Below are 25,105 nucleotides of genomic sequence, written 5' to 3'. Positions count from 1 at the left end.
GCCAAAATTTTACAACTTTCCTCACTTTGGTTTCATAAGCAAAAGCCAAGCTGTTTATTTCTGGTTTACAAATAAAACAGCACCTGGATGAGTCATGGGGAAGAGGGCATTAGGTCACTCTGTGGTGCTGCTCAGTGCTGATCTGCCTTCTCAGATAGAGGGACTGGTGCTCAATGACCCCTTCCTTTTCTTGTCTTTATTTCTCTAGAACTTTCCCAAGTCTTCTCTGTCAGACTAAGTCCAAGTTGTTCAATACCATGAAAGGCATCTGATAAACCATTTAATAATCTAATAAGCTGATTTATGACTATGGATAAAAATTGGTCCTTGGGCTCCCTGACGTCTACACCTTGAGGAAAATCTCCCAGAAAGAGAATGGCCTTAACTAAGGTTCTGGTGAATGCTGAAACACTTAGGCACTGGGAAGATGTCCGTTGGGAAGGAGTTCCTTTGAGAAATGCTCAAGAAATAAGGGTCGGTTTCCTTCCTGCCTGTTTTTTTTCATTCAGCAGTCTTCAGTACTGTCCCTGAGACTATTTCAAAAAGTCCACATAATCCAAATGATTGTCATGATAACACCAGCACCTTATTTACATTTTCACTCTCATTCTCTCACAAATATATTGTGTTTCCCAAAGGGTACACAATGTATGATGTCAGCATCATTCTGATGGCTAAGAGGACGTATGCTTGGATATTTTTGTTTTTAAAGTTTATCATCTCTAAGTTCAAATATAATAAATACCAACAGACCTAATTTACTTTACAAAAAAGTCGTAGGGTGTCCTCAATATTATTATATACGTGAAAGGAGGCTGAGACCAAAATGTTTGAGAACTGTTGCTTTAAGGTGTCTTCCTGCATCGAGCAATAATTCAGCCTACATACCACAAATAAAGAGACTATGGAGTGGGATTCCTATTAAATTTAGAAACTGTGAGAAAATATGTTTTCCAAGGCTGACATATAAAGACAAAACCAAAAGAGCACAGATAAGCAATTGCCAAGTTAATGGTCTCTGATCCATGGATCCATGGGACACAGGGCTCCCTGCAGTCAAATTAGGGGTCATCTGATTTCTGATTCTGTTATGAATCTGAAATGTCAATTGCATCTGTTAGGGAATGGAAAATAGAGAGGGGAAAGGGTTTTATCTTCAAATACAAAATGCAAGAGCTATCATTCAATTCCACATTTCCCAAGAGAATATTATAAACAAAATTCTAAATTCTTTCAAGTTGACACTTTTAATTACTCAGTATTTTAATACAAATATAAGAAATAATACACAATTAAATAACACATGAAAAGTTCACTAAATATATAAATATGGAAGTCAACAGTGAAAACAACTTACAGTCTAATCTCTAAGTCACTGAAGAGAGACAGACAAAGCAAAAAATACTGAAGAAAGCACTAATTAGGCTTAGTGGTTATCCAAGCTTCAATATTGTTTCACTATTCAGAAGAAAATCTGTAGGACAGGGAGACTATATGCTCATACTTGCCTCTGCTATTGTGAGGAGTTAACTCATGGAGGAAGAAGCCAGGGCAGACAAAACATATATTGGCTGACTGCTATATAGGAAATCTCCTAAGCGTCTGTTTTCATAACATATTTTCATTTCATACTAAGCTGAATTCAGAATAACCTAAAATAGGACTGGTTCATATTATGAGACAATGGACAAGAAAGCATGCTTTTTTTTTTTTGCAAATGTGAACTATTATCTAAGACTAACAATATTTACCCTACTCCAAAAAATAGATAAGTTAAGGTTGCAATGTTATTTTACAATAAATTCAGTCCTATTTTTACTGTAGTCAATCTCATAGAAGCACACGAAGAAGAGCAGTGGAACCAAGGTTTTAACAAATCATTAGCAAAAGAGTAAGCAGGTAGTAGACTAGATAGCAAAGGACCAGAAAACAGACTTTTTGATCTAAAAGCTAGGGCAGAAGAAATTCAACATCAATAGAAAGGCAAAAGGTAGTTCCAGAAAAGTTCTTTGGACCTTTCCATATTCTTTCTTTTCTTTCACATTTACTTCTTCCCCCTTTGCTTATTCCATGCTTTCTGGAATTATATTCATTTTTACAGCTGCCTGGAAAATTATCTGGTCCATTTCCTCTGTAGTTTGGATGCAGACATGAAGCTCATTGAGGTAACGTGCCTAACAGGGCTCTCACCTGCAGGAGACCAAGTCAACCTGTGAGCTTAGTGCTCCTGATTCTAAGTCCAGTGCCCTTTCGACATCACAACACTGAATTTTCTTTACAAAATCAAGTCCTACAACAGACCTGAGAGGTTAAATGACTTCCTCTTGGAACTCAAACAAACACTGAATAGCTTAGATGGCAGTAGAAAGTCTTGGATTTCCTAGGCCTTTTGGTCCTCTCTCTTTTGCTCTTTTAGGTCCCTTCAAAAATGACTTTATTTTGGTCCCTTCTGATTTCCTCTTGCATCAGATTCAAGTAGACCAGGGAATAGCTTTCAGGTTTCTGTGCGACTCCTCTAGGGCTCTGGATAAGAGAAAAATCAAGATGTTAACCTTTGACATTCGTAAGTTCAATTTTATTAGATTTTAAAAGCATAAATAACAGAAGGATTAAGACAGACACACAATTTTCCTAGTGTACATTTCATTGGCAAATATAGGGAAACAAGACATCTCTTACCCAGTATATAAAAACACTTCCTTGCCTTTTTTGAGGGTTATGCCTCTGTGCTAGAAAGTTAATGGACCTCAAAAAAGGCTCTCTTGCTCTATTTTGTGATCATTCCCAAGTTAATGGACAGCAATTAAGTATTCACAGGAAACAAAGCTCAAAATATTACAAACAAAATACATTTACATCATTTTGAATTCATGAACGTCTTTGTTTATTTGTACTCTTTGGTAATTGTCCAAACCATTATTTCTTGGGATTACCCATGTCTTTTTAAAGAGAGTCATTCTCATTTAACATCAAATCAGGTACTATAATTCTTACAAATTGGAATTTTCTACTTCATATAAGCTGTTCAAATCAATTTGAATCTATGAAAACTTCAAAAAATTCTGAAAATGAGATGGGAAATTCTGAGACTTCTAAAATCCACAATGGCCTCAAAAGATGACTCTATGTGTATTGTAGGTTAATAAATTCCCACTTTAGTGAATTACAACAAATGAGAAAGAGCACCTTGGTTTTGTCTAATATGAGCATATACAGTGACAAACATAATTTTCCCACTTCAAACTTCCAAAGAGAATGCAATGACCTTGAATAAGTTGAGAATATTAAAGGAAGTCAAGCAGCCACTCTTGTGGAAAGGTGGAAGAGAAAGAAACAGAAAATGTGTGAGATTTGAAAGTCCAATTTAAAGAAATCTTAGCTTTTGTGATACTATAATTAGTGATAACTAAAAGAAGAGAGAAAGCAGAAGTGATGTTTGTGCTTTAGAGACTTAACTGACAAAACACGATCTGAAAAGCGAAGTTCTGTCTGGACAGAAAAAAATGGCGAATGGGTGAGAAAGTCACACTTAACTGATTATAGTTTCCGCCTGTCTTCTAATGCTCTTTAAGGTAAAGTCATTGTAAGCACAGCTAAGGCTTTGGGATTATGGACACAGAATTCCTCCTATGTCTCATATTGGAATGTTTGGCTTCAACTACTGAATCTAACAAGCACCAGGGAGGTAGCAGCGATGACTCAGGTAGCTGGATTCCTGCCTAGAGGCCTGGATTCAATTCCTGGGTCCCTGCTTTGACCTGGAGCAGTTCTGTTTTAAGCATTTAAGGAACGAACCAATGGATAGAAGCTCTTGCATTCTCTGTGTGTCTGTCATTACATTCCTTCCTGGAACAAGAAGGATACTGTAGTGTAGGTGGGAATTACCACTCTTCCAGCCATTGTCTTGAATGCCTAAGTACAAAGAGTTAGCAAAGCAAAGATTCTAAGTTTGTTGGAAACAATATTTTCATTGTCCTCGCAACTAATGAGCAATTAATTTCACCATCACAAATTTGTTATGAGCAACTTCACTGTTTGGCATATTACTTGTCTTAACATAGTAGACAGCAATATTCTCCAGTTCAGGAAATAGTGTGGTCCTTACACCATCATTGCTATGTTTCCTAGAGTCCAGTTATGCTTCAGGCTTCTATATAATGAAGGATAAGAAAGCAAATACAGAGATTCTTTGGGTGAACAATTTCTCTTCAACAGGAAGCAGCTAATATTTGAAGAAAAAGTGAAATTTTGGTTACTCATTTCACATAACTATATAAATGCTGTATTGTTTCGCAAGTCAACTGTGACTCAATCAAGCCAAAAAAGCAAAATAGCTACTCAAAATCAAGATTCATAAAACTTAGAGGATAGCAACAGTTTGCTCCAAACAGAGGGTTCTCTTACTGTTTCTTAGAAATATGTAATCATTGGTGGTTTGCCTAATGAAAAATAAAAGATTACTCTCCACTTCAAATTTAGCTTCTTTGCTGTACATGTAGAAGCAAGTAACCTATAACATCAGTGAGCTTTAACAGAACTATTATGTGGTGGTAGAAACATTCCCTTGGGAATTTTAATTTTGTCATCTCTTTCTGCTTTGGTAACAAAGAACTGGAGTCACGAAATGTAAAAATAGATTTCCTTGGAAGTTTGTTAAAAGTTTGTTTAAAACTCCCTGGAGTAGTCACAATGTTGATTTTATCCAGGAAGAGGGAGTATAATTCATCAAATCTGCCTCATGAGTGCAGTATTACAGCTGAAAAAACCAACACCAAGCTCTTGGGTACTCCACAGTCACAAAAAAGTAAAGGATAACAATAGGTATGTGAACAAAGTTTCAGTCCCTAGAGACTACCACTTTGCAAAATCATAAATTTGCTTACACTCTTGTGGGTTGCAAACAGTGATTATAATCTAAAGGAAACTGAGTTTGTTTGTTTACTTGCTTGTTTCAATAACTGATCCCAAAAAGAGTTAATGTGACTTGTACCCTTAACCTTGTTTACCAGATTTTTCTTACTGGCTACTGGGCAGTTATTATTCTTTGCTTAAGTTTTACCTCTCACTTCACTTTTCAGGACACCAGGGTCAGAACCTTGATGCCATTACCATGTTTCTCTGATCTACAAAAGCTTTATGTTTTCAGAAGATAAAAACAGAAAAAATGCAGGGTAAGGAAGAAATGGGAGAAAAATTAATAACCAGAATTTGTTACAGAATGACTTAAAATTTGTGACTATCTTGTATGATTTTTTTCACCATGCTTTCTACTGTTTATACGAAGTAAGTTTTGGTCTTAATGAATCTATACTTCCTTAGTCCCAAACATTTCATCTTAAGCATAATTGACACTTTGTTTTTTGAGCTGTAAGTATATAGAATCAAAGAACTAGCTGCTAAAGTTCTTTGAAAATAGATAATACGCTCAGATTGGAATGGATACAACAGATATTACAGATCCTTCTATGTGAGAACTGTGGAGCATCAGTGAGGACTGGAGAGCCAGCTCAGATTCTTCCAGCAGATCAGGGATTATCATGGCCAGCAGTTAAGAAGTCATGCGACCTTACAAAATGCAGTTGGGCCCAGCGGCGTGGCCTAGCGGCTAAAGTCCTCGCCTTGAACGCCCCGGGATCCCATATGGCCGCCGGTTCTAATCTCGGCAGCTCCACTTTCCATCCAGCTCCCTGCTTGTGGCCTGGGAAAGCAGTCGAGGACAGCCCAATGCATTGGGACACTGCACCCACGTGGGAGACCTGGAAGAGGTTCCAGGTTCCCGGCTTCGGATCGGCGCATCACCAGCCGTTGTGGCTCACTTGGGGAGTGAAACATCGGATGGAAGATCTTCCTCTCTGTCTCTCTTTCTCTCTGTATATCTGACTTTGTAATAAAATAAATAAATTTAAAAAAGAAAAAGATGTAGTTGACTTTTGGCTCTACAAGCTTCAGTTTCTTAGTTGGGAAAGTGAAATATCTGGACGTAGTAGAATCAAACAGACTTCTGCCTTGGGCTTAAGCTGGGGTAACAGACGCAAGGCTGGGAACCTGCTGAGAAGAGGCTGCAGGAAGAGGAGGCGAAGGGCCCCTCACCCAGCTTGCATGCTTGCCCTCCTAGTGAGTCCTTGGAGGTGTATTCCTGCTCTACTTGATGTGCTCTGTCTAGTCAGCTAACCGAGAGCAGACAGTACTCCTTATCTATTGCCCATTTCAATAGTATTTTGACCAAGCGCCTTGCTAACTTTCCTTGAACTCTGCCTATAGACATGACTTAAGTCTGAGTTGTGCTTGAACTATTCTTTTACTAAGCATATAAGAACTGCAACCATGGAAATAAACCTTGTCAGTAGCCTGCAAGAGCTCTGTCCCCCATTTGTCTTAGGATGTTTTCCTTCCCCAGAGACTCACAGGTAAACTTGCAATAGACATGTTTATGAGCAATAAGGTTATCTCTCTTGCAGTCTCCTCTCCCAGACAGAACAAAAAGCATTCCACTTAGGCAAAAGCATCACCGACAGTGACTTGTTTAGTAAACTTAATAGAATTCATCTGATTTTATGCAAACTAAAATGGGGGAAAAAACCAAAGCAAGAAAAATAATGTCCATGAAACATGAGATGAAAATGAAGAAAAGGTAGTATTTAAGTGAAAAGAGTGATCAGAATCTAAAATAACATCTTAAAACAAAAGTTTTCCACCCTAACTCCAGATCTTTCAGTCATCTGAAAGAGAGAAAGCTCCCAGATTGACCTTTCATCCCATGAAATTCCTATTCTAGTAACTACCTGCATTTTGCAAAGTACACTGTGAGTTGCTCTCAGAAAGCAAAGGAATTTGATTCCTTATCTACATGTAGTTCGATCCCTTTGTTTTATACCATCTCTTGATTTTATGATTCCTCACAATATCTTAGATGTATTATTTATGAGGCACTGAATTTACAATGGGAGGAAGGAAATTGAGAAAAATCATCTTGAAAATCTATCCATCCTCTTCCTGTTATTCATCATTCATTCAGTAAATCCATTTTTAATGAGCATTTGATATGAATATATAAGATGTTGGATAGATGTTGCAGGAGACAGAGAAAAATTTAAGTGTACAGGGCAGGATGATATCATACAGCTGCTGTAAGTAGGGTCCACCTATATGTTTCCCAGTGTCCTTCAGATGTAACGGGAATGTAACACAGAGAGTGATGCTCAATTACACTGAACAATTTCACAGTCTTAAATGAGTAGTTAGCTAACCTGTGAAAAGCTATAAAGAGAGAGGAGATTGTCCTCATAAATCGGTAGTGAGGACCTTACCAGGAACCCAGAACTCTTTCTTAGGTCCTGCCATCAAATAACTCCATTGTGATCAAATTTCCTCTCATTTCTCATTTCTCCTCATTAACTCTTTTTCTCAAAATAGAAAACAAACAGCCTTTACACTCTCTTAGCAAATGAAAAGCAGAACTGTCCAGCTCAATTTCTGATCACAAATAAATGACCCCAAAGCATTTTAATCCAATCACTTTGGAAATGACACATCATCACACTGTTGACATCCGTTTGTTTTTATTTTCAGAAACCCCCAAATTGTCATGAAAAGCATTTAGTTTGATCCTTTTTTTCCCTTGGAATGACTCACCTCGGTCCTGATTCCGGTGACGCTTCCAATATAATAAGATTGAGATTAAGATCAGAAGAATTACCAGCGAGACAATGCTCAGCAATAGTGGAACTGAAAACCAAAAACCTATGGGTATTGAAGGAAAAGAAATCATGCATCATAAAGGGAAGTTGTTTGGGCAAAAGGTGATATAGCAATAGTTGGATGAGTTTTTACCAGAGTTGGGATCTCAATTAAAATTATGCTTAAAAACATGCAAAGATCTATATTAATTGGCCCATACCTACAAAAGCAAAAATATCGGCAATATGTAGTACATTTTTAGAGTTATTATGTAATATATCATCTAATTTAATCTTTAAAACATCCCAAAAGTTAGATATTACTGCTACTTAATAGATTTAAGAAATAAAAACAAAAGAGGCTCAGGGAAGTTGAGTAAAAATCAGAGCAGTATATGAAAGGCTTAGGCAAAAATTGTTTATCTCTAAGTCATGTAAATTTTCCACATTGTTCAGAGTAACATATGTTATTGAGGATATTTGGTCAAAGAAAAAGATGATGTAAGAAAAAGTCATTTATAAACCTGCACAAGAAAACCATCTCAATGTTTTTGTTGCATTTCTTCCAATCTGCTTTGTTTATAACCCTTCCCAGTAGCCAATGAATGTGATTCAGCCTAAATGTCAACTCCTTACCCTCACTTAATCACACTAAAAACATAGACGAGACCAAGCATCTTTTTCACACCTCCAGGATGAGCTTTGTTACATCACCATTTAACTGAGTACCTTCAGAGATGGGTTGTTACATTGCTTTGAGAGTGGGACATTTTTAGTGAATGTTCATAGGATGAACAAACACTGCACAAATCGTGTAGAAATATCATTAAGTGGCATTGTTCAAGTTTGGCATGCTTGGACAGAGACAGATTTCCCTTAAGACTATAGTCCTTTCACGTGGGCTGAATCTGAATATTGCTTCACAAATGCCCAACCCCAACCCTACAACCCTTTTAAAAAGTAAAATTTACCTAATTATTCTTCTGCTAATTAGTGTGGGCTTTCAGAAGCCCAAGACAGCCTGCAGTAGATATGCCTCACAGGCCACTGCACCTATGAGGCATCCTTAGGAAAGTTTTCCTAAGTTTTGCTACTCAAAAATGCAGCCCCTTCCAAAAACAAAACAAAACAAAACAGAATTATTGTGTAGATCTATTACTGAGTGCCTCACACAGAAGCAGCACTTCAGATCATAAAGAGGAAGAACTAGACAATTATTTTGCTCAATATTGTTGTCTCTGGAATCACTATTCCCTTTATTCTTTTATCCGCGATCCTCTCCTCTGGTATCCCTGAGGCCCAGAGGTAGAAATCTACTTAGAACCAGAAGGGAGCAAACAGATACTTGACTGGGGACACTCTGAGGATGATAGAGACACTTCAGACCGCCTCATGCTCACCTTACTGATTGCATAGAGTTTCTATCATGGGTGTCACTACTTCCAGAAAGCTGACTACTTCCCCTACAGGTTGAGCTAATAGCCATTCTCATCCAACTGCATGGTACCCATGGTACCTTGTACCTTTTTTATGGAAGTACTCATCCAACCCTAGATTCTACAGTTGCCCAGACACATCGCTGTATTTTCTAGTAGAATAGAAGCTCTCAGAGTGCAAGGAAGGAGTCTGGAACATTGTTGCACTTTTGTGGTCAACCTGAAGGTTGGCACACAATAGATCCTCAGTAAATGTTAACAGAGAAGAAAATGAATGCATCTCCAAAGCAGCACTTGAGATGTGGGCAACATCCAGTGCCACATTAACCAAGGTACAGAGCTCCCAACTACCTGCAGTCTGGCTCTCTAGGGTTTCAAGCTCCTGCTGTCAACAGCAATCCAATAATATGAAATAGAGCATTTCAGAAATAATAAAATTCCTAGGTTTTAAATTGTACACTCTTCTGCAAAACATTATGAAATTTACCATCTCAATCTGTCTCACTGATTCATGCTCTATCTGCTACCTGCCCGTTAGTCATTTAGCAGTGGATTCAGTCATCAGATCTACTCTCATAGTATCCCAAGTGCCAATATTCAAGTGCAGGCGCATCAAACTTTGTTCGATACATTAACTGATACAAAACACAGACTTTTATTGCAGTATATTTTTAAAATTGCTCTTTCTATTGTTGCTATTGATCTCTTTGCCAAAAATATTTAACTTGTCATTTACAATAGTCACATGTATATGGGAAAAACTCCTAGTCTAGGAGTTCAGTCCCATCTGCATTATCAGGTATGCACCAGAGATTTGGGAATACATCTCTTTCAAAGTAGGGGTTCTATGGCAATTCCTGTTTTGTTTACTCAATCCTGCTTCTATTTCTTAACTTACTCCATCTCTGCCCAATTAGTTCTTATGCTGTGAGGCTGAAAATCACCGATGGACATTCACTGCCTGCTATGTGTGAAGACAAAGAACACATTTGGCCACATCCATCTTTGCCCTCCCTCTCTTACCTTTGTTCATGGTTTGCCGGTAGTCCTTCACTTTTCCAAGGTGCAGCACCTGGCAGATCACCTCCTTCCCCACCTGAGTCTTGGGGTCTTTGACATGGAGGACACTGGTGACAGACGTGGTCCCATTGGGATGTGATAGACTCTCAGTACTGTTCTCAATCCCTGACCCAGCAACCTTCCAGGAGATCACAGGGGCTGGGCGAGCAGTGGCAGAGCAAGTGATATTTAGGTGGTCTTCAAAGAATTTGTACTGGAGGGACACTATGGGCTGCACTGGGACAAAAAATTAGATCTACCATCAGTTAAGCACCTGCTTGAGTTCTGCACTCTACTGAGAGAGATGAGGGGAAAGATACTAAAAGAAAGACAGTGGGAGACTACAAGGATAAGATAGCACAGCCCACACAAACTGGGATTCTCCCAGTCCTTTCCATGTTGTATTTTCTAACTTACGGCGTGTAGACTGATCTGGTACAAATACCAAAGCACAGTATTCTCTCCGAGTCTAAATTCTAATTAACTTTGTTCTCCACCTCCATGGGCAAGGAAGCAATTCTGCCTTTCCCTCCATATCTCCTTGAAATAGCTTGGCAACAACCCCAACCAGCACTTCCCTATATGTAGCCTGCACCTATCAGAAGCAGGAGGGGAGTTTCAGACCAAGGGCCCCCAAAGAAAGACTTGGGCTGCATCAGTGAAAATGCACAGAGAAGCTTTGGAAAATCCCTTTTTGAAAATCTTGCACATGATGCAATTTAGAGATTCAGAGCTCATGACCAGAATAACTAAAGAATTACAGTTGGAAGAAGTTTGGAGATCACCTGGTAGAGTTAAGAGAAAATAATTTATGAAAAAAGATGTTATTTTAGGCAAGTTGTAGCCTGTTCCCTTTCTAAAATCCCCTGACTCATGAGTGCTTCTTGCTGAAAACTAGAGTTTATCTCTGCCAAGCAATGCAGACTGTTTTTTTCTGTGTTTGGTTTTAGAACCCACAAGGTAATTACAGAGCAATACACAAGGAAAGACCAGCCTATGCTTTTAGGCTCATGTGGGTGGTTGGCGGTGGGTGGTATGAGGATGGAGATACAGGCTGTCTCCATTCAAAGTGTCCAGATTACTAATGGCCAGGTGCATTGAAGGGAGAGAAACAGGGGTGATAAAAGTGAAAAAAGTGCACATGACTGACATGGCCAGAATGAGAGTCAGGCTCCTGTCATCTACGAAAGAGTGACTTAGACAAAGGCCCCAAGTGTGGCTAGAAAAGTAAACATGCAAGAGAAGTCTGGTTTTCAGAGAAAAACTATAATAGAAAGGAGAAGTGGGAACAGTAGGAAAAAACAAGCTGAGAGGAAAAGAAGAAGAAAAGAAAAAGTTAGAGAAATGATTTTTTAAATGACATAGGTAAAAGAAATAAGGCAGGAGGATGGAGGGAGGGAATGGAACAAGACGGGAAGAGACAGAGACAGAGAGGTGAAGTGGTTGGAAATCAAAAGAAAGCTCAATATGGGATTCTACAAACAGGCCTGATTATAAGAAAAAAAGTAAGAACAATCTGTATTTGATATCATCATCCCCTAGCACTCTGACCTGAAGCCTTTGCTCTCTTCCCACAGGCAATACTCTCAGAGTGTCTAAACTCCCACTTCAATATTCCTCACAACTCAGTTTGCTTTTTTGCTCCTCAAACCACCAGCAAGGGTGCCACGCTCCAGTCAACCCTTGTTCCCAGATACTAATCCTCATCACAGCTAGGTATCAGTTAAGAGGAAGGAAATTTCCTCTTGAATTATATACATATATCAAAATACTTAGTATTCAGGTCTCCTCCTAGTTGGCATCATTCTAGCTGTGAAGATTCTCTGCCGCTTGTGACCTTATCAATCCTGAAAAAGGTTCCATGAAGTGAAAAGAAAAAGACCTCCATAACTTGCTCCAGGTTAACCCTATCTGCCTTTGTGCATACATCTAGAAGTTACAGTGGTAAAGATCTGTGAAGTGATCCATTCCACATTTAATGTCCAAAGAAACTACTATAAAAACAGAAGATGGAAACCATCTAAGGCCACATGATTATATGGCAAAGCCACATCTGCACCTATGTTTGCAGGAACTTATTGCCCTTATTCTTTTCCTCAAATTTCCTCTTGTTGACAGCAGGATCCCTTCGAGTTAACTCCAAACAAGGAGCTGAGTGTTACTCTATAAACATTCCAAGTAACCACAGCACAGCACAGCTACCACACAGATGGGAAAGGTCTAGGGTTTACTCGTAATCTTTCCGTGATTAGAACCCTGAAAAACTAGGCAGTGCAATCACGTTCCTGAAAACATGTTTCCTGATGCAAATCAGTGTATGCTTAAATTCTCACCATAGAGGGTGAGGCAGGACGTTCCTGAGATCTTCCCCGACCCAAACGTATTAAAAAGACACATGTAGCACCCCTCATCCTCCAGGGTTGTGTTCCAGAAGGTGATGGTGGAGTTCTGCAGCCCCAGCTGCGTGATGTTTAACTTGTCCCTATAGGCAGGCTGGACAACAACCCCGTGGTTCTTGCTGAAGGTCACCATATTTTCTGGGCTCACAGCCTTCTTTTTCTGCCATGTCACAACCAAGACCTCCTGGGAAGACTGTAGAGAGCATTTTAAAGAAGCAGGTGTGTTCAGTTGCTGCTTTTCATCCTGGGTCAACACTTCCTCTATGGATCATAAAAAAGAACAATATTTTAAAAATGTAATACACATAAACACATTATCCTGTTTACCAATATAATGTGCAAGTATTCAAATACAGAAAAAGAAAAATATAAAGAAAAAACCCAAATGAATCTATAAACTCATACGTTGGTAGAGAAATAAAAGTTCAAATGTTGGCTCACTATTTAAGAGTAGCAAAACAAGAAAACTAACTCTCCGTGATCAGAAATTGTAAAGAATCCCTGTACTGTGGAAGAAAGTAGAATGAGATCAACGACAAAAACCACTGGAGAGGGCGGAAGCACTACCAAGCACGTTCACGCTCAGAGAAGCAGCAGTAAGGAGCGAGACAGGACAAAGGGCACCAGGTAGAGTGATCACTTACAGGGAAGGAGATGAAATACTCTCACATAGCCCACACATATGCACATACGCACAGCACTGGTAGGAAGGGGGCACTCCGACATGTCTGTCATCAAAGTGCTGGAGTGAATGCAAACACATGAGGTACAAAGATGCACAGGACAATGGTCTGCGAAGCTATCAACACAGAGTCTTGAACCTTTGACACAGAAGGCTGCCCCCTATTTTCCCACAAGGCTATGATAATTATTTCCTCTCTTCTTCAATACTGGCTATCCATGCTATGATAGATGATTCACAGGAAATCTTGACATAATAACTAATATCCAAATGTTCAAAGAAACTATCACAATGAAAGAACAACTCTAACTGAATAAATAGATATAGGTTAAGTGCATTGTGAAATAATAGAAATTGTACATGTGGAAAACAAAAAATTGTCCCAAGATTAACTTAGCAGACAGATATCACTGCAGAAAGGTTATAAGACAGTACCAAGTCATGAAATTCTTCCAGAATGTAACATAAACCTATAAAGATATGAGAAGAATTGCAGAAAAGTTGAACAAGCAAGTATTAGTCTAATAGGACTTTTTATAAGTAGAAACAAAAGAGAATGGAAAACAAAAGCACAATAATGGGGAGAAAATATTTTTCAAAATGATAGAAGAACCAATCTAGAACAAGACCTATTAGTCATGAACCCACAGGCACCTAACAATCTAACTCTGATACAGAGAAAGCAAGTGAATTACTAAGAAAAATCTATTATCAACAATTGTAATGGGAAAATTTTCTGTACCACTCCAGATTCTTCAGTTCCGTATACTAAAAAATAAAGCAAAAGAAAACAAATATAGGAATACAAAAATGTTTAAAACTCACTTATTTCTATATACCTTATGTGTTTAATAAAATACTTCTGCATATTTTTATGTTAAATAATTTATATACAGATGTGAACACACACATATACACATATAATTTACTCAGAGAATATGCTATCTCTATAAAATACACATGAAACATTTCCAAAAATTGAACTTGGAATAGCCAACAAAAAGTTGCCAACCTTTGAATATTGCTCACAACACAATAGATTATAAACCTATACATTTCTATTAACTAGTTACACCAGAACACACAGTGGAAACCAAAAAGGATAAATGTATTACAATCAGAGCATAACGTTTTATAGTCTATTTGTTAAGAAAGCATAGAGGGTTAGCAATGAATACACACTTTCAAACCTCCTACTCTTCTTCCAAAATAAAAATGACTTAATAAGAATAAAAGCATCAATAAATGACATGGTACACAAAATGGATATTTGGTTAACCAAAAAATTTTTGATTTTTAAAGACCAATCAACTAGAGTAAATTGGCATGTGGAAATAGAAGAAAGTTGCACAAACAGCTCCTCAGTAACAGCAGGAATGCAAGGATGAGCACAGCAGCAAACACAAAGCAGAGGTCCTGAAACCCTCTGAGATGCGGAGGAATGAGAGTTCAGGGTGTGTACTCTCAGATGAAGTCAGAAGTCTGGGAGGCAATTCCCATTGTCAGTGTGGAGGTTTTCAGGAATTTTGTTCGATTTTTACAGAGTAGATATTTCAAGAAATGACTGCTTCTAAAATACCAAGTACAAGAGGGATCAAAACCAGAATGCAAATATTGGGTGATTTTGTTTTCATTTTTGTTTGTGGGAGAAACTGTTCAAGGGAAAGTTTACAATTTTTTTTTTACTGCTTATGTGGCTTTCTATTTAAATTTCCCCAGCTAGCTGGTAAGTCCTGTGATGGATACTGTGGTCTAGGCTTCAGAGGGCAATACCAAGCCTTGTGCAGGCTGATGTTGAGCCACATCGCACTGAGTATGATAAAAGGTCAACATCAAAGTGAAGAGTGGTCTCATGCAGAACAGAGGAGGAGCTAGGAAATGCAGCAGATAAGTGGTAAAGGCACATTTTAAAAATATCAGGAGAAGAGGTCTTCCATTTTCTGGCTCACTCTCCAGGTGGCTACAACAGCCAGGGTAGGGCCAGGCTGCAGCCAGGAGCCTAGCAATCATCAAGGTCTCCAATGTAGAAAGCATTATGTTTTATAGTATCTGTCACATGTTCTGCTGCCTTCCCAGGCACACTAGCAGGAACCTAGTTTGGAAGTGGAGCAGCCAGGACTAGGATCAGCATCCCAATATGAGATGCCAGTGTCACAAGCAGTAGCTTAACCTGCTACACCATTATGTCATCCATACAAAGGCACATGTTGTATACATTAGATAGTGTGAACCTATGTTAATTCTGTGTTTTGCTACCTTTTGTATTTTTCTATAAAAAGGGAATACACCAAATTTGAAGATTGCTGACAATTTCCTCCCACAAAGGTCATATTTGTTCGTATCCCAAGTATTCTCATATCCCTCAACTATAGGAAATTATTATCTTTAAGTTTTTCAGTTAGATAGGTAAAAATGGTACTTTATTTTGATTAAGAGAAAATGCATCTAGTTCAGCTAGCAAAACAGTTCCTAAATACCGAACACTGAATACACAAACACAGAAAGAACCACTCCCACTCTTCCAGGAAAAAGACGAATGAAAATTGCTTAGCACAAACAACAGTGGCCAAAACTCTCCACCCCAGAAATAGCATTTGCCCAGTTCTGAGTCAGAAAAATGAGCATCTTTACCTTGTGCTGTGCACAGCACCACTGCTGCCACGCCCCAAATCAGGCTGAAGGTAGACAGATGACAGAAGGGCTTCCTGAACACCTGAAGGCAGAAAGCAAAGCATAGAAACGCGAGTTTGGATTTGGACAAAGCAAAGCAAAGCTGTAATCTAACAGCTATGTCAGAGAATGGTGCGGCTAAGTTTTTACTCACCAAAGAATTTAGGTTTTGTGGAAACACAACCAGAAGCTATAAATGGAAGAAATCACAACAGTGTGTTGGTAATATGGGGAGGGCAAAGTAACAAAGTGTCTCTTTCCCAATAGCAATCCCTAGTCTTGTTTCTAAAGCCTCTACTGTCAAGAGCAAAGTCTCAAACTCCACACAGGATCACACAGGGAAATAAATTGCCTTAACCCAATGCAAGAAACAATACAGAGAATTCCAACGTTAGACAGCATTCACGTGCCAAATTAACCACATCTGTTAAGGTGAAAAATGTAATTCAAGAGCAAGGGGTCACCATTTTTCAGGACCATTAGCTGAGTTCCTTCAGTTTGGATGAGGCAGATTTTCTTGCAAGTACTCCTCCGTGTTTATATAAAATGCGCCTTTAAAAAGCAGCTTTAATTTTTCCCTACATAACTTTATTTTTAAGTATCTAGGATGAAATTCTTACCCTTCTTAGAGAATGGAAATATTTAAGGGAATGTTATGCTGGGTACTATCTTGCTATAAAATGAAAGGCACTTTAGAAATTAGTCAAAGCTTTCTCTGCAGTAGCCTCATGGAGACATTCACATGGTGTACATCTGTTTATGTTCTAAGGAGTATAGCGAGAAAATGCAACATCCCCCATGTCTCTTCTACATCTTTCTATTTTTTTTAAATAATAAAGGTATATACATATTTTATGTTTTCTCTGCCACTTTGTTTTTATTGAATGTCATTTTTATTTCATGTTGTTGTTACACCTGGAGGTAGAAACTTAAATTTCAGTCACTATCATAGAACTTCTTATCCTTCAGCCTCCCATCACAACAATATCCCGTGACTCCTAATCTCTGGATTGCATCACATTCTTGAGGACTTACATAAAGTCATGTTGTTGGGTGGGGATATTCATTTTTTGAAATAACCATCTCTCCCTGATACTATTCTCTGTGATGGATGTGTTCCCGTGAAATCATCATGGTTATCTGTACAAAGTGAGGTGATGATGGTTCCTAGTATTATTCTAGGCTGTCCCTAGTTTCTCATCTACAGAGCCTTCTTCCTTAAGTTTCATGTGTCTATCCAGCTGTTTTGCTTATTCCCTTGTCTAAACAGAGTGCTGTTGCTTCCCACACCCTCTTACTCCCCCAGAAAGTGAGGCAAAGGTACCTCCTCTTGGATCTCAACATCTGCTTGCAGATTACATTTTTCACACCCGTAAGTGCCACATTCCTGGGGGCTGGGCACAGCACCTCCTTTCCAGGATATAAACTCGTACCTGTGCATAAGCAGTCAATCATTCTTTGCACTTCCAGCCTCTCATAGGTTCAAGAATAATACTTCCAATCTACTCTTCCAGCCATGTCCTTGCTTTTTGGGCACTTATGTTTTGGAAACTCAAATGCCTCTAGTCTGTTATTACTGTAAAACTCTGGCTTTGGAAGCTAAAGGTCTGCTTTTCTGAATAATTATTGCTCCTCTAAGTCAGTAGGTGCTTTAGTAGAAGAATAAAACAAATGAATGGAGTTGGGAACCACACCACGTAAAAGACCAAAGAAATATTCTTGCATAAGATAACCAAACCACTAACAATAATACTAACATTAATCATGCACCTGCCACTGTTCTGGTATAAACCATTTCACCCATCAGTCCACATGAGCCTATTAAGGAGGCGCTATTATTTTCACTGTTTTCAAAAAGAAGAATGTGATCCACATAGAAGTTGAGTATTTTTTTTTCTGAAGTCACACAACTGGGATGTAACAGAGTTAAGATGAAACCCAGGCATTCCGGATTATAGCTATGATTACTGAAGTCCATTGCTTCCTTTAGATGCGAAATATATTTGGTTTTAAAATATTGACCAACAGATAAATAAATAAATAAATAAATAAAATCATGTTACTGCCTGTGACCAAATCACTGTTGTGAGGTATGATCACTCCCTCACTCACACAGAAGTCCTTGGGTGAAATTACCACAGTAACAAAAGGAAAAATTCATGTTTGAACTTCATATTCAAGAAGTTTTTTACCAGTTTTCTACAGAGTCAAGCAATCTCTGAAAACCATAGAGTAACTGTATAGAAATTCTGCTGATAAACATCTCCAACTCTTCAACTTTTCACTATGTTCTCCTTGCATACTCATTTTCATGACCCTATTCACCTTTCAACATTTTGAAATCACTAAACTCTTTTCTGCTTTATTCCATTCAATTAGGTTTTTATTTCAAATAAAATAGTTTGGGTGAATGAAATTTAATAATAATATAAATAATATAGATTTAATTAATAATATCAAATGCATCATCACTTTTACCAAAAAAAGCTTCTCTCCTGAGCTTTCAATTTTGGGCATGGAAGTTATCCTGGATGGTCTCCTATGCTGTGAACATGAACATGGATTACAATACACAGCATGGTCTCCTGTATAAAGTCTCTTTTTCACCTCTCTACTAACCCTGTCTCATTTGCGTTACTGAGTGATTGTTATAAGTCTTTTTTTTTTCTTTGAATGCCTGATGATACTTTCTTCATGTAGTATATTGGTAATCATGTTTATTGAGTTGAGCTCATGGCAGGCATTCTGAAGACAATAGTGGATAAGGCAGACATAGTCCATGCCCGGATCTTGTTTACTGTCCAGTTTATGCTATCATATTGGTCAGATTAATTCTCCTAACGTGGGGCTCGGTGGCATGGCCTAGCGGCTAAAGTCCTCGCCTTGAAAGCCCCGGGATCCCATATGGGCGCCGGTTCTAATCCCGGCAGCTCCACTTGCCATCCAGCTCCCTGCTTGTGGCCTGGGAAAGCAGTCGAGGACGGCCCAATGCATTGGGACACTGCACCCGCGTGGGAGACCCGGAAGAGGTTCCTGGTTCCCGGCTTCGGATCGGCGAGTACCAGCCCGTTGTGGCTCACTTGGAGAGTGAAACATCGGATGGAAGATCTTCCTCTCTGTCTCTCCTCCTCTCTGTATATACGGCTTTCCAAAAATAATAAATCTTAAAAAAAAAAATCTCCTAACGTTCCTCTTGGCAACCCATCTCAAAATCTTCTTGGCAATAATTCAAAGTCCTTAGCTTGGTATGATTGGACCTCTTGGGTATGGAATCTGTGGATTCAGCCTATTACAGTTTGAAAATATTTGGAGAGAAAATTACATGTATACTAAACATGTACAGACTTTTTTCATTATTTTATAAACAAATAGCACAACAACTATTTGTATGACATTGGCATTAAAAAGTAATCTACTCCCCTGAGATGGTATAGAAGAGACACTATCTCCACCACTTCCTTGGGACTTTCCTTCCTTGGAACCCCCTCCTGCCACTATGGCAGGAGATCTCTTTTCCTCTGTTATATTTCCTTCTTTGGAGCTCCCTTCTGTCACAGCAGCCTTCTTTCTCCCTTTCCTAAATAAATCTTGCTTTGCAAATCAGAAAAAAGAAGTAATCTAGTGATGATTTAAAGCATATAGGAGGATTTGAGTAGGTTGTACTACAAATGCCAGGCCACTTTATAGAAGGGACTGGTGCAGCAGTGAGTCTTGATTCTGGGATCAATTCTCCTGCCCCCACATATTGAGGAACAGTTGCATCACCTTCCTGTAACTTCATTTTCCCATGCTTATCTACATCTCTCAATACCACCTTGCCTTGTTTGCTCCTAAATGCACCACCTTCCTGCTCTGATGGCTTAGATGGTTTGAACTTCCCCATCACTTACCTAAAACACCTTCTCCTTGACGTGTACACCTTGACGTCACCTGTTAGAATGATCACAATCACCTCTGTGTGCCGAATACACCTCCTCTGCAGCACTTGTGCTCGGATCCCTGGCACTGAGGAAGCTCCACACAGATCCATGCCTCTTTCCCCAGTAACCAACAGGTCCTGCCCTCCTTTACCCATCACTCTGCCTTCTGGCTTGAGGAAAGACAGCCCCTGCCAAAATGCAGCCCACCGTATATTTCACACTCTGAGACACTATCTCTAACATGCTTACTACCTGTCCAGGCCTCCTCACGCTGTCTTCCTGCTCATTCTTTCTTCTGCATTGGGACTCTAATAGTAAAACATCATCTAAAAATTGGAAACCACCAAGTTTTCACACTGTTGAACTTACTAATTCAACCAAAATGTGAAATCCCTGTGACACTGGCTGCCAGTTGGCTGATGATTGTCTACAATTTACTCTCATGTCTTTTTCTTTTTTATATAAGCATTTAGCGGCACCACCATGCTCTTCCAAAGGGTGGTCCCTCTGTACTTATCTCATGGCTGTATAATTACTTCAGTATCCCCCAAAACCTGTTGATTTCACAGGATATCCTGACAACTTTCTCTTTGGCTCTAATCTACTACCACAGCAAATCTGGAGCTATGGTTTGAATATCAGTTTGGGTGTAGAAAGACCCCCAAAGGTGCATCTATTAAAAGCCTTCCCCTATGTCCAAAGAGGTCTTTAACGTCAAAGTTATAGGTTAATGGTACTATGAGGGTGAGAACTTAGTCTGATTATAGTGTTAGGAGGTGAGATTTCCTCTTAAAGGAGTTATAAGTCCTCAGGTCTGGGAGAGTATGGCCTTAAGCAAGAGCTCTCCTGAAAGGGTTGCTGGAAAAGCCTCTTTCTGTGGTCAGTTTCTCACTCTGCTTCCTGGCTGTCCATGTGATTCTTCCTCTTGCCTGCTGTGCCGCTGCCATTCTCCACTATTGTCACAGCCCAAGCCAATGTGGCTGGCTGCCCTCTCTAGGACATGTATCATTTAAGAGTGAGCTTAAAATTTTTCTTTTTCATCAAGTTAATTGCTTTTGCCATGCTCATTATAGTGGTCAAAAGCTAGTTAATTCTGATACCATGAGGGAAAGAATTTGGAGGGTGGGTTTAATTAAACGATTTGCGGATATCTAAAATTGGCTCACTAGTCTCAATAGACCTAAAAAAATGTCAGAGATTCTACTCCCCTTTTTTTCTTTTAAAAGCAGAGCCAGAGAGAGAATGATCTCTTTCATCCTCTGCTTCACTCCTAAATACTCATTATTGTGGACTTCTGGGTTAGGGTAGGCCAAAGGCAAATTAAGGATCTTCCTTCAGGTCTCTTACATGGTTGGCAAAGACCCAAGTACTTACCTGTACTATATCTGCTGCCTCCCAGGGTGAATATCAGCAGAAAGCCGGAATTAGAAAAGCCTGGAGTCAAACCCAAGCCCTCCAACATGGGATGTAGGCATCTTAACTGCCGTCTTAACCTCTGTACCAAATGGTAGCTTCAGGGATTCTACTAGTAGCAGAGGAGGCACCAAGTTTGCACAGCCTGAACTGGGTTAGTTATGAACTCTAATTGCATTTAATACTTCTGTGATATTATAGCATATAAAATAAAGCCACGTGTTAATTGGCAAAGCATTAGGAGACAGGGCTCAAGCGCATCTCAAAAAGGTCTTTCTTTAGTCCAAAGAACTACTGAATCTATTTCCCAGAATTACTACCTTATTGAGCAGGTCAACTGCAAAAACAAATCAATCCAGATGTTTACTCAAGTTCTGCTGCCAGAGATCAACACATTTTGTTTTATTTTCAGCTGAAAAAAATGTATGGAGACAGATATCTGGCATTCTAATTCCATTCCATATTTTTTTTAAAAAAATGAGTATGTCTCTTTTCATGGAAATTGAGGGTCTAGCAGAGGCCATCATGAAGAATATAAAATGCATTGATTTCTTTTTTTTCCCAATTAAGAAGTGAATTCTTTTATTGATTTTCCATTTCTTTTTTTCCGATTAAGAAGTGAATTCTTTTATTGATTTTCCATTTGTTTTTTTTTTATTAATTTCATTGCATTATGTGACACATTTTTTTTTTATGCACTGGAATTCCCCCGCCTCTCCCCAAACCCTCCCCCCAACCACGGCGGATTGCTCCACCTTGTTGCATTTCCATAGTTCAAATTCAGTTGAGATTCTTTCATTGGAGGTTTTGACCAATCATAAAGTCCAGCATCTTATTGTCCTGGTAAGTTCCATGGCTTCTTGGTGAGACCATCTCTGGTCTGAAGGTAGAACCAGCAGAGTATTATCCCAATCAAGCAAAAAACCCAACATAATATTTACAACCATTTACAACATTATGGCATTAATTGACACGGTATTGATTAACCAATATGTTACTAGGGAAATGCATGTTCTCGACCACAACCTGTGACTTCCTCATAGACATTTCAATTTTGGTTTATATTCAACCATGTTCTATATACCTTAAAATGGCTATAGATTGCTATTCAGCTGTCTCTTGTCTATTTCAATGTTAGTATTTAGCATTTTATAGCATTGAAAAATGCATTGAGGCACAAATCTGTGCGTTAGGACAAGCAAAAAAACAGATGCACTCGAAAATGAGACTGTGGACTGGACGCCAGTAATGTTAAGAAATAAGAAACACACGACACTGAGGCATAGGGCATCTGAACAAAGCTTTGCCTTTAAACACACATGCATTTTTACTCTGCAATTTTTCCTTCTAGTCCACACAAGTACCTGAAAACATGATCAAGCTGAAGACAACACGTCTACATTTTGTAGAGAGAAGATCAGAAGGTGTTGTTGCATGGCAGCGACAGGAGCAAGATTCTGGTGAAATGGAATTTGGGTCAGAAGACTTACAGATATGAGAATCAGAACAAATCATTGCATCTTAGAGACAATGAAGGAATTACAGATTGAACATCTCTACTCTGAAAACAGAAAATACAAAATGCTCTAAAATCCAAACCATTTTGAGTGCTGATATAATGCCACAAATGGAAAATTCCATACCTGATCTCATTGTCAAATACTCAGAGACTCAGAAAATATCCTATATCAAACTAGGTGTAGATGGTATATATGAAACATACATGAATTTTATGTTTAGACTTGATTTCCTTCCAAGATGTCTCATTATGTATATATGTAGATAGTCCAAATTTTTGTTTTGAAAAACAAACATCAGAAATCGAAAACTCTTGTCATCCAAGCAATTCATGTACTGAATAACTTAACTTGTGGTATCTATAAGGCTCCTAAAATAGAACCTGATATTAATCAATACTAAAGAAATTTTGCTGTTTGTCTCACAGATACTCATGAGAATTAAGCATTTAGCCTCGTATCTGGTGAACGCCGGAGTCTGGTATCTGAAAGGAATTGTCCATCAAGTGAAAGCTGGAACTAGAACCATGAAAACAAAGCAGCCAGCTCATAGTCCTGGCCCAGAACTTAGAGACAGGTGTCTCGCTGACGTAGACCCAATCTAGCCTCGAGATAAAGCAAATCTAGATGCATAAAGCATATCTCTGGCTCTGAAAGTTTCTATTTCAAACCTTGAGACTACTACAAGCAGCCACAGGAAAAATGAACCTCTGCCCCTGTCCTTTTATTTGTAAATTCAGATAATAATAAGTATACAAGGCACAGTTGTGATCACAGAAAAGCATCTGACGTGCAGAAGGCTCAGGCTCAAGGACCCCTGCTCTCTTTTGTTAAGAACCAGGATGAAAATAACCGGCCGCCAGAGCCTGCCAGGAAACTAAATATGAAAAACAAAATTCCTGGATTTATTGTTGTATTTATATTTTTATCTCATCGTGTTAGTGGGGGTATACGGAACCCCATCCCCAGCTTTTGTCATGCACATAGCCCCTGAATAAACAAGATGTCGTCTCTCTAGGGAATCTGGTTTGCAATCCTCAAAGAATCACTGCGTTGCAGATTTTTCCTCGCCATCCATGGCTTCCCGAGAGGTTGGAGGCAGAGCCTCAGAAAGGGAAGAAGCCCTTCCTCCTGGAGCCGGGCTTGGAGTCGCATCTCCACCGCAGATGCAGCGGCAACATAGAGTCAGCAGAACCCATCCCATCCTCTTCCCAAAGGAGCACAGCCCCGCTGCACTTCCTTCGGCGAGGGAGCTGCAAACCGGCTCCGCGATTGCCTCCTGCGCCCAGATTCCGATAAGATCCCGGGATCTGACGTCTCCGGGGCCGCGCCTGACGGCATTCTTTGCCCAGGATTTTGGGATTTAGACCCAAGGAGCCAGGAATAGTCTGTGCGCCACCCCTTTGGAAGCAAGACCAGCTTGTCAGCGGTTTTCAGAAAGGCATCAGTGTAAACCAAACATGGGAATAAACTGGAGCGAGCCTCAGCTCCGCGCGCGGTGCTCGCTGCAGCCCCCTCCCCAGGCCGCCGGGGTGCTGGACCGCGTCCACCCCGCTCCCTCTTTCCCAGGCCCTGGCCCAGCTCACCAGCCTCTCCATCCTCCCTTCAGGCCGCTGGACGAAACTAGGAAGCCTGGGTGAGCTGTTGAGCACCGGAGTGTGAGCCTATAGGGGCGTAGCACGTAGTAGTAACCTGCGCTGGCCGCCCCCCGCCACGACGCCACCACCCACCGCAGACTGCGCCTGCCTGCCTGTCTGCTGCTTCTCCCAATCCCCAGCCCCACCCACCACCGCGTCCCCAACCGGCTGGAAGGAAAGTCCACAAATTAGATGAAATTTACATGTATCCTACTTTGCTGTTAAAATTTTTGTTTTTCGGAGGTGGCAGATGGGGGCAGAAGGTGGGGAAAAAATCACTTTTTCCATTTTCTGTGAACCTGTAGTGACAGAGAATGGAAATGGGTGGGAGGTGGGGTGAAATGCGTGGTTCAACAATGCTTTGAAAGCAAACATACGTTATTCTTTCCCAAGCTACCAATTTTGTATCGATTCTTTTTTGTGATTTCTCCTTTCGTGACGTGATTAACATTTTCCTAGCTGGTGAGTTTTCTTCCGCTTGCATTAACGCTGAGGATCTTCCTTCTTCTTCTTTTTTAGTATTGATGAAGAGGAAGAAGAAGAAAAACAAGAAGAACAAGAAGAACAAGAAGTAGAAAGGCAGATTTGCAGAGAGAATGAGAGACAGAGATCTTCCATCTGCTAGTTCAGTCCCCAGAAGGCCACAACAGCCAGGGATGGGTCAGGATGAAGCCAGCAGCCTAGAGCTTCTTCCGG

The 25,105-nt window shown here is 39.6% G+C and overlaps 1 protein-coding gene across 5 annotated transcripts; it reads right to left on the bottom strand.

The window, feature by feature from the left end:
* Positions 1-1,261: 1,261 nt before the first annotated feature.
* LOC101531708 (OX-2 membrane glycoprotein) lies at positions 1,262-24,453 on the bottom strand. 5 transcript variants are annotated; one of them, XM_058661873.1, is made up of 7 exons: positions 24,359-24,453; positions 22,620-22,712; positions 15,884-15,965; positions 12,505-12,831; positions 10,136-10,408; positions 7,633-7,740; positions 1,266-2,523 (listed from the first exon to the last, which is right to left on the bottom strand). In XM_058661873.1, exons 4-7 carry the CDS (start codon positions 12,701-12,703, stop codon positions 2,516-2,518), a joined length of 588 nt encoding a protein of 195 aa, XP_058517856.1. In that variant the 5' UTR covers positions 12,704-12,831; positions 15,884-15,965; positions 22,620-22,712; positions 24,359-24,453; the 3' UTR covers positions 1,266-2,515. The 5 variants fall into 5 exon arrangements, with proteins under 5 accessions (XP_058517859.1, XP_058517855.1, XP_058517858.1 ...); XM_058661872.1 differs by lacking the exon at positions 15,884-15,965 and having other exon boundaries at positions 1,265-2,523; XM_004578296.4 differs by lacking the exon at positions 22,620-22,712.
* Between the last annotated feature and the right edge of the window lie 652 nt (positions 24,454-25,105).

This window comes from Ochotona princeps, chromosome 3 (genome assembly GCF_030435755.1).
Source record: "Ochotona princeps isolate mOchPri1 chromosome 3, mOchPri1.hap1, whole genome shotgun sequence".
NCBI lineage: Eukaryota > Metazoa > Chordata > Mammalia > Lagomorpha > Ochotonidae > Ochotona > Ochotona princeps.
This window is presented reverse-complemented; position numbering and strand designations above follow the sequence as displayed.

Coding starts and splice junctions, on each gene's coding strand:
- LOC101531708 (XM_004578296.4), bottom strand. Junction 12,832..15,883: donor GGTGCTGTGCACAGCACAAG/GTAAAGATGCTC, acceptor TATGATCCATAG/AGGAAGTGTTGACCCAGGAT. Junction 7,741..10,135: donor CCGGCAAACCATGAACAAAG/GTAAGAGAGGGA, acceptor CAATACCCATAG/GTTTTTGGTTTTCAGTTCCA.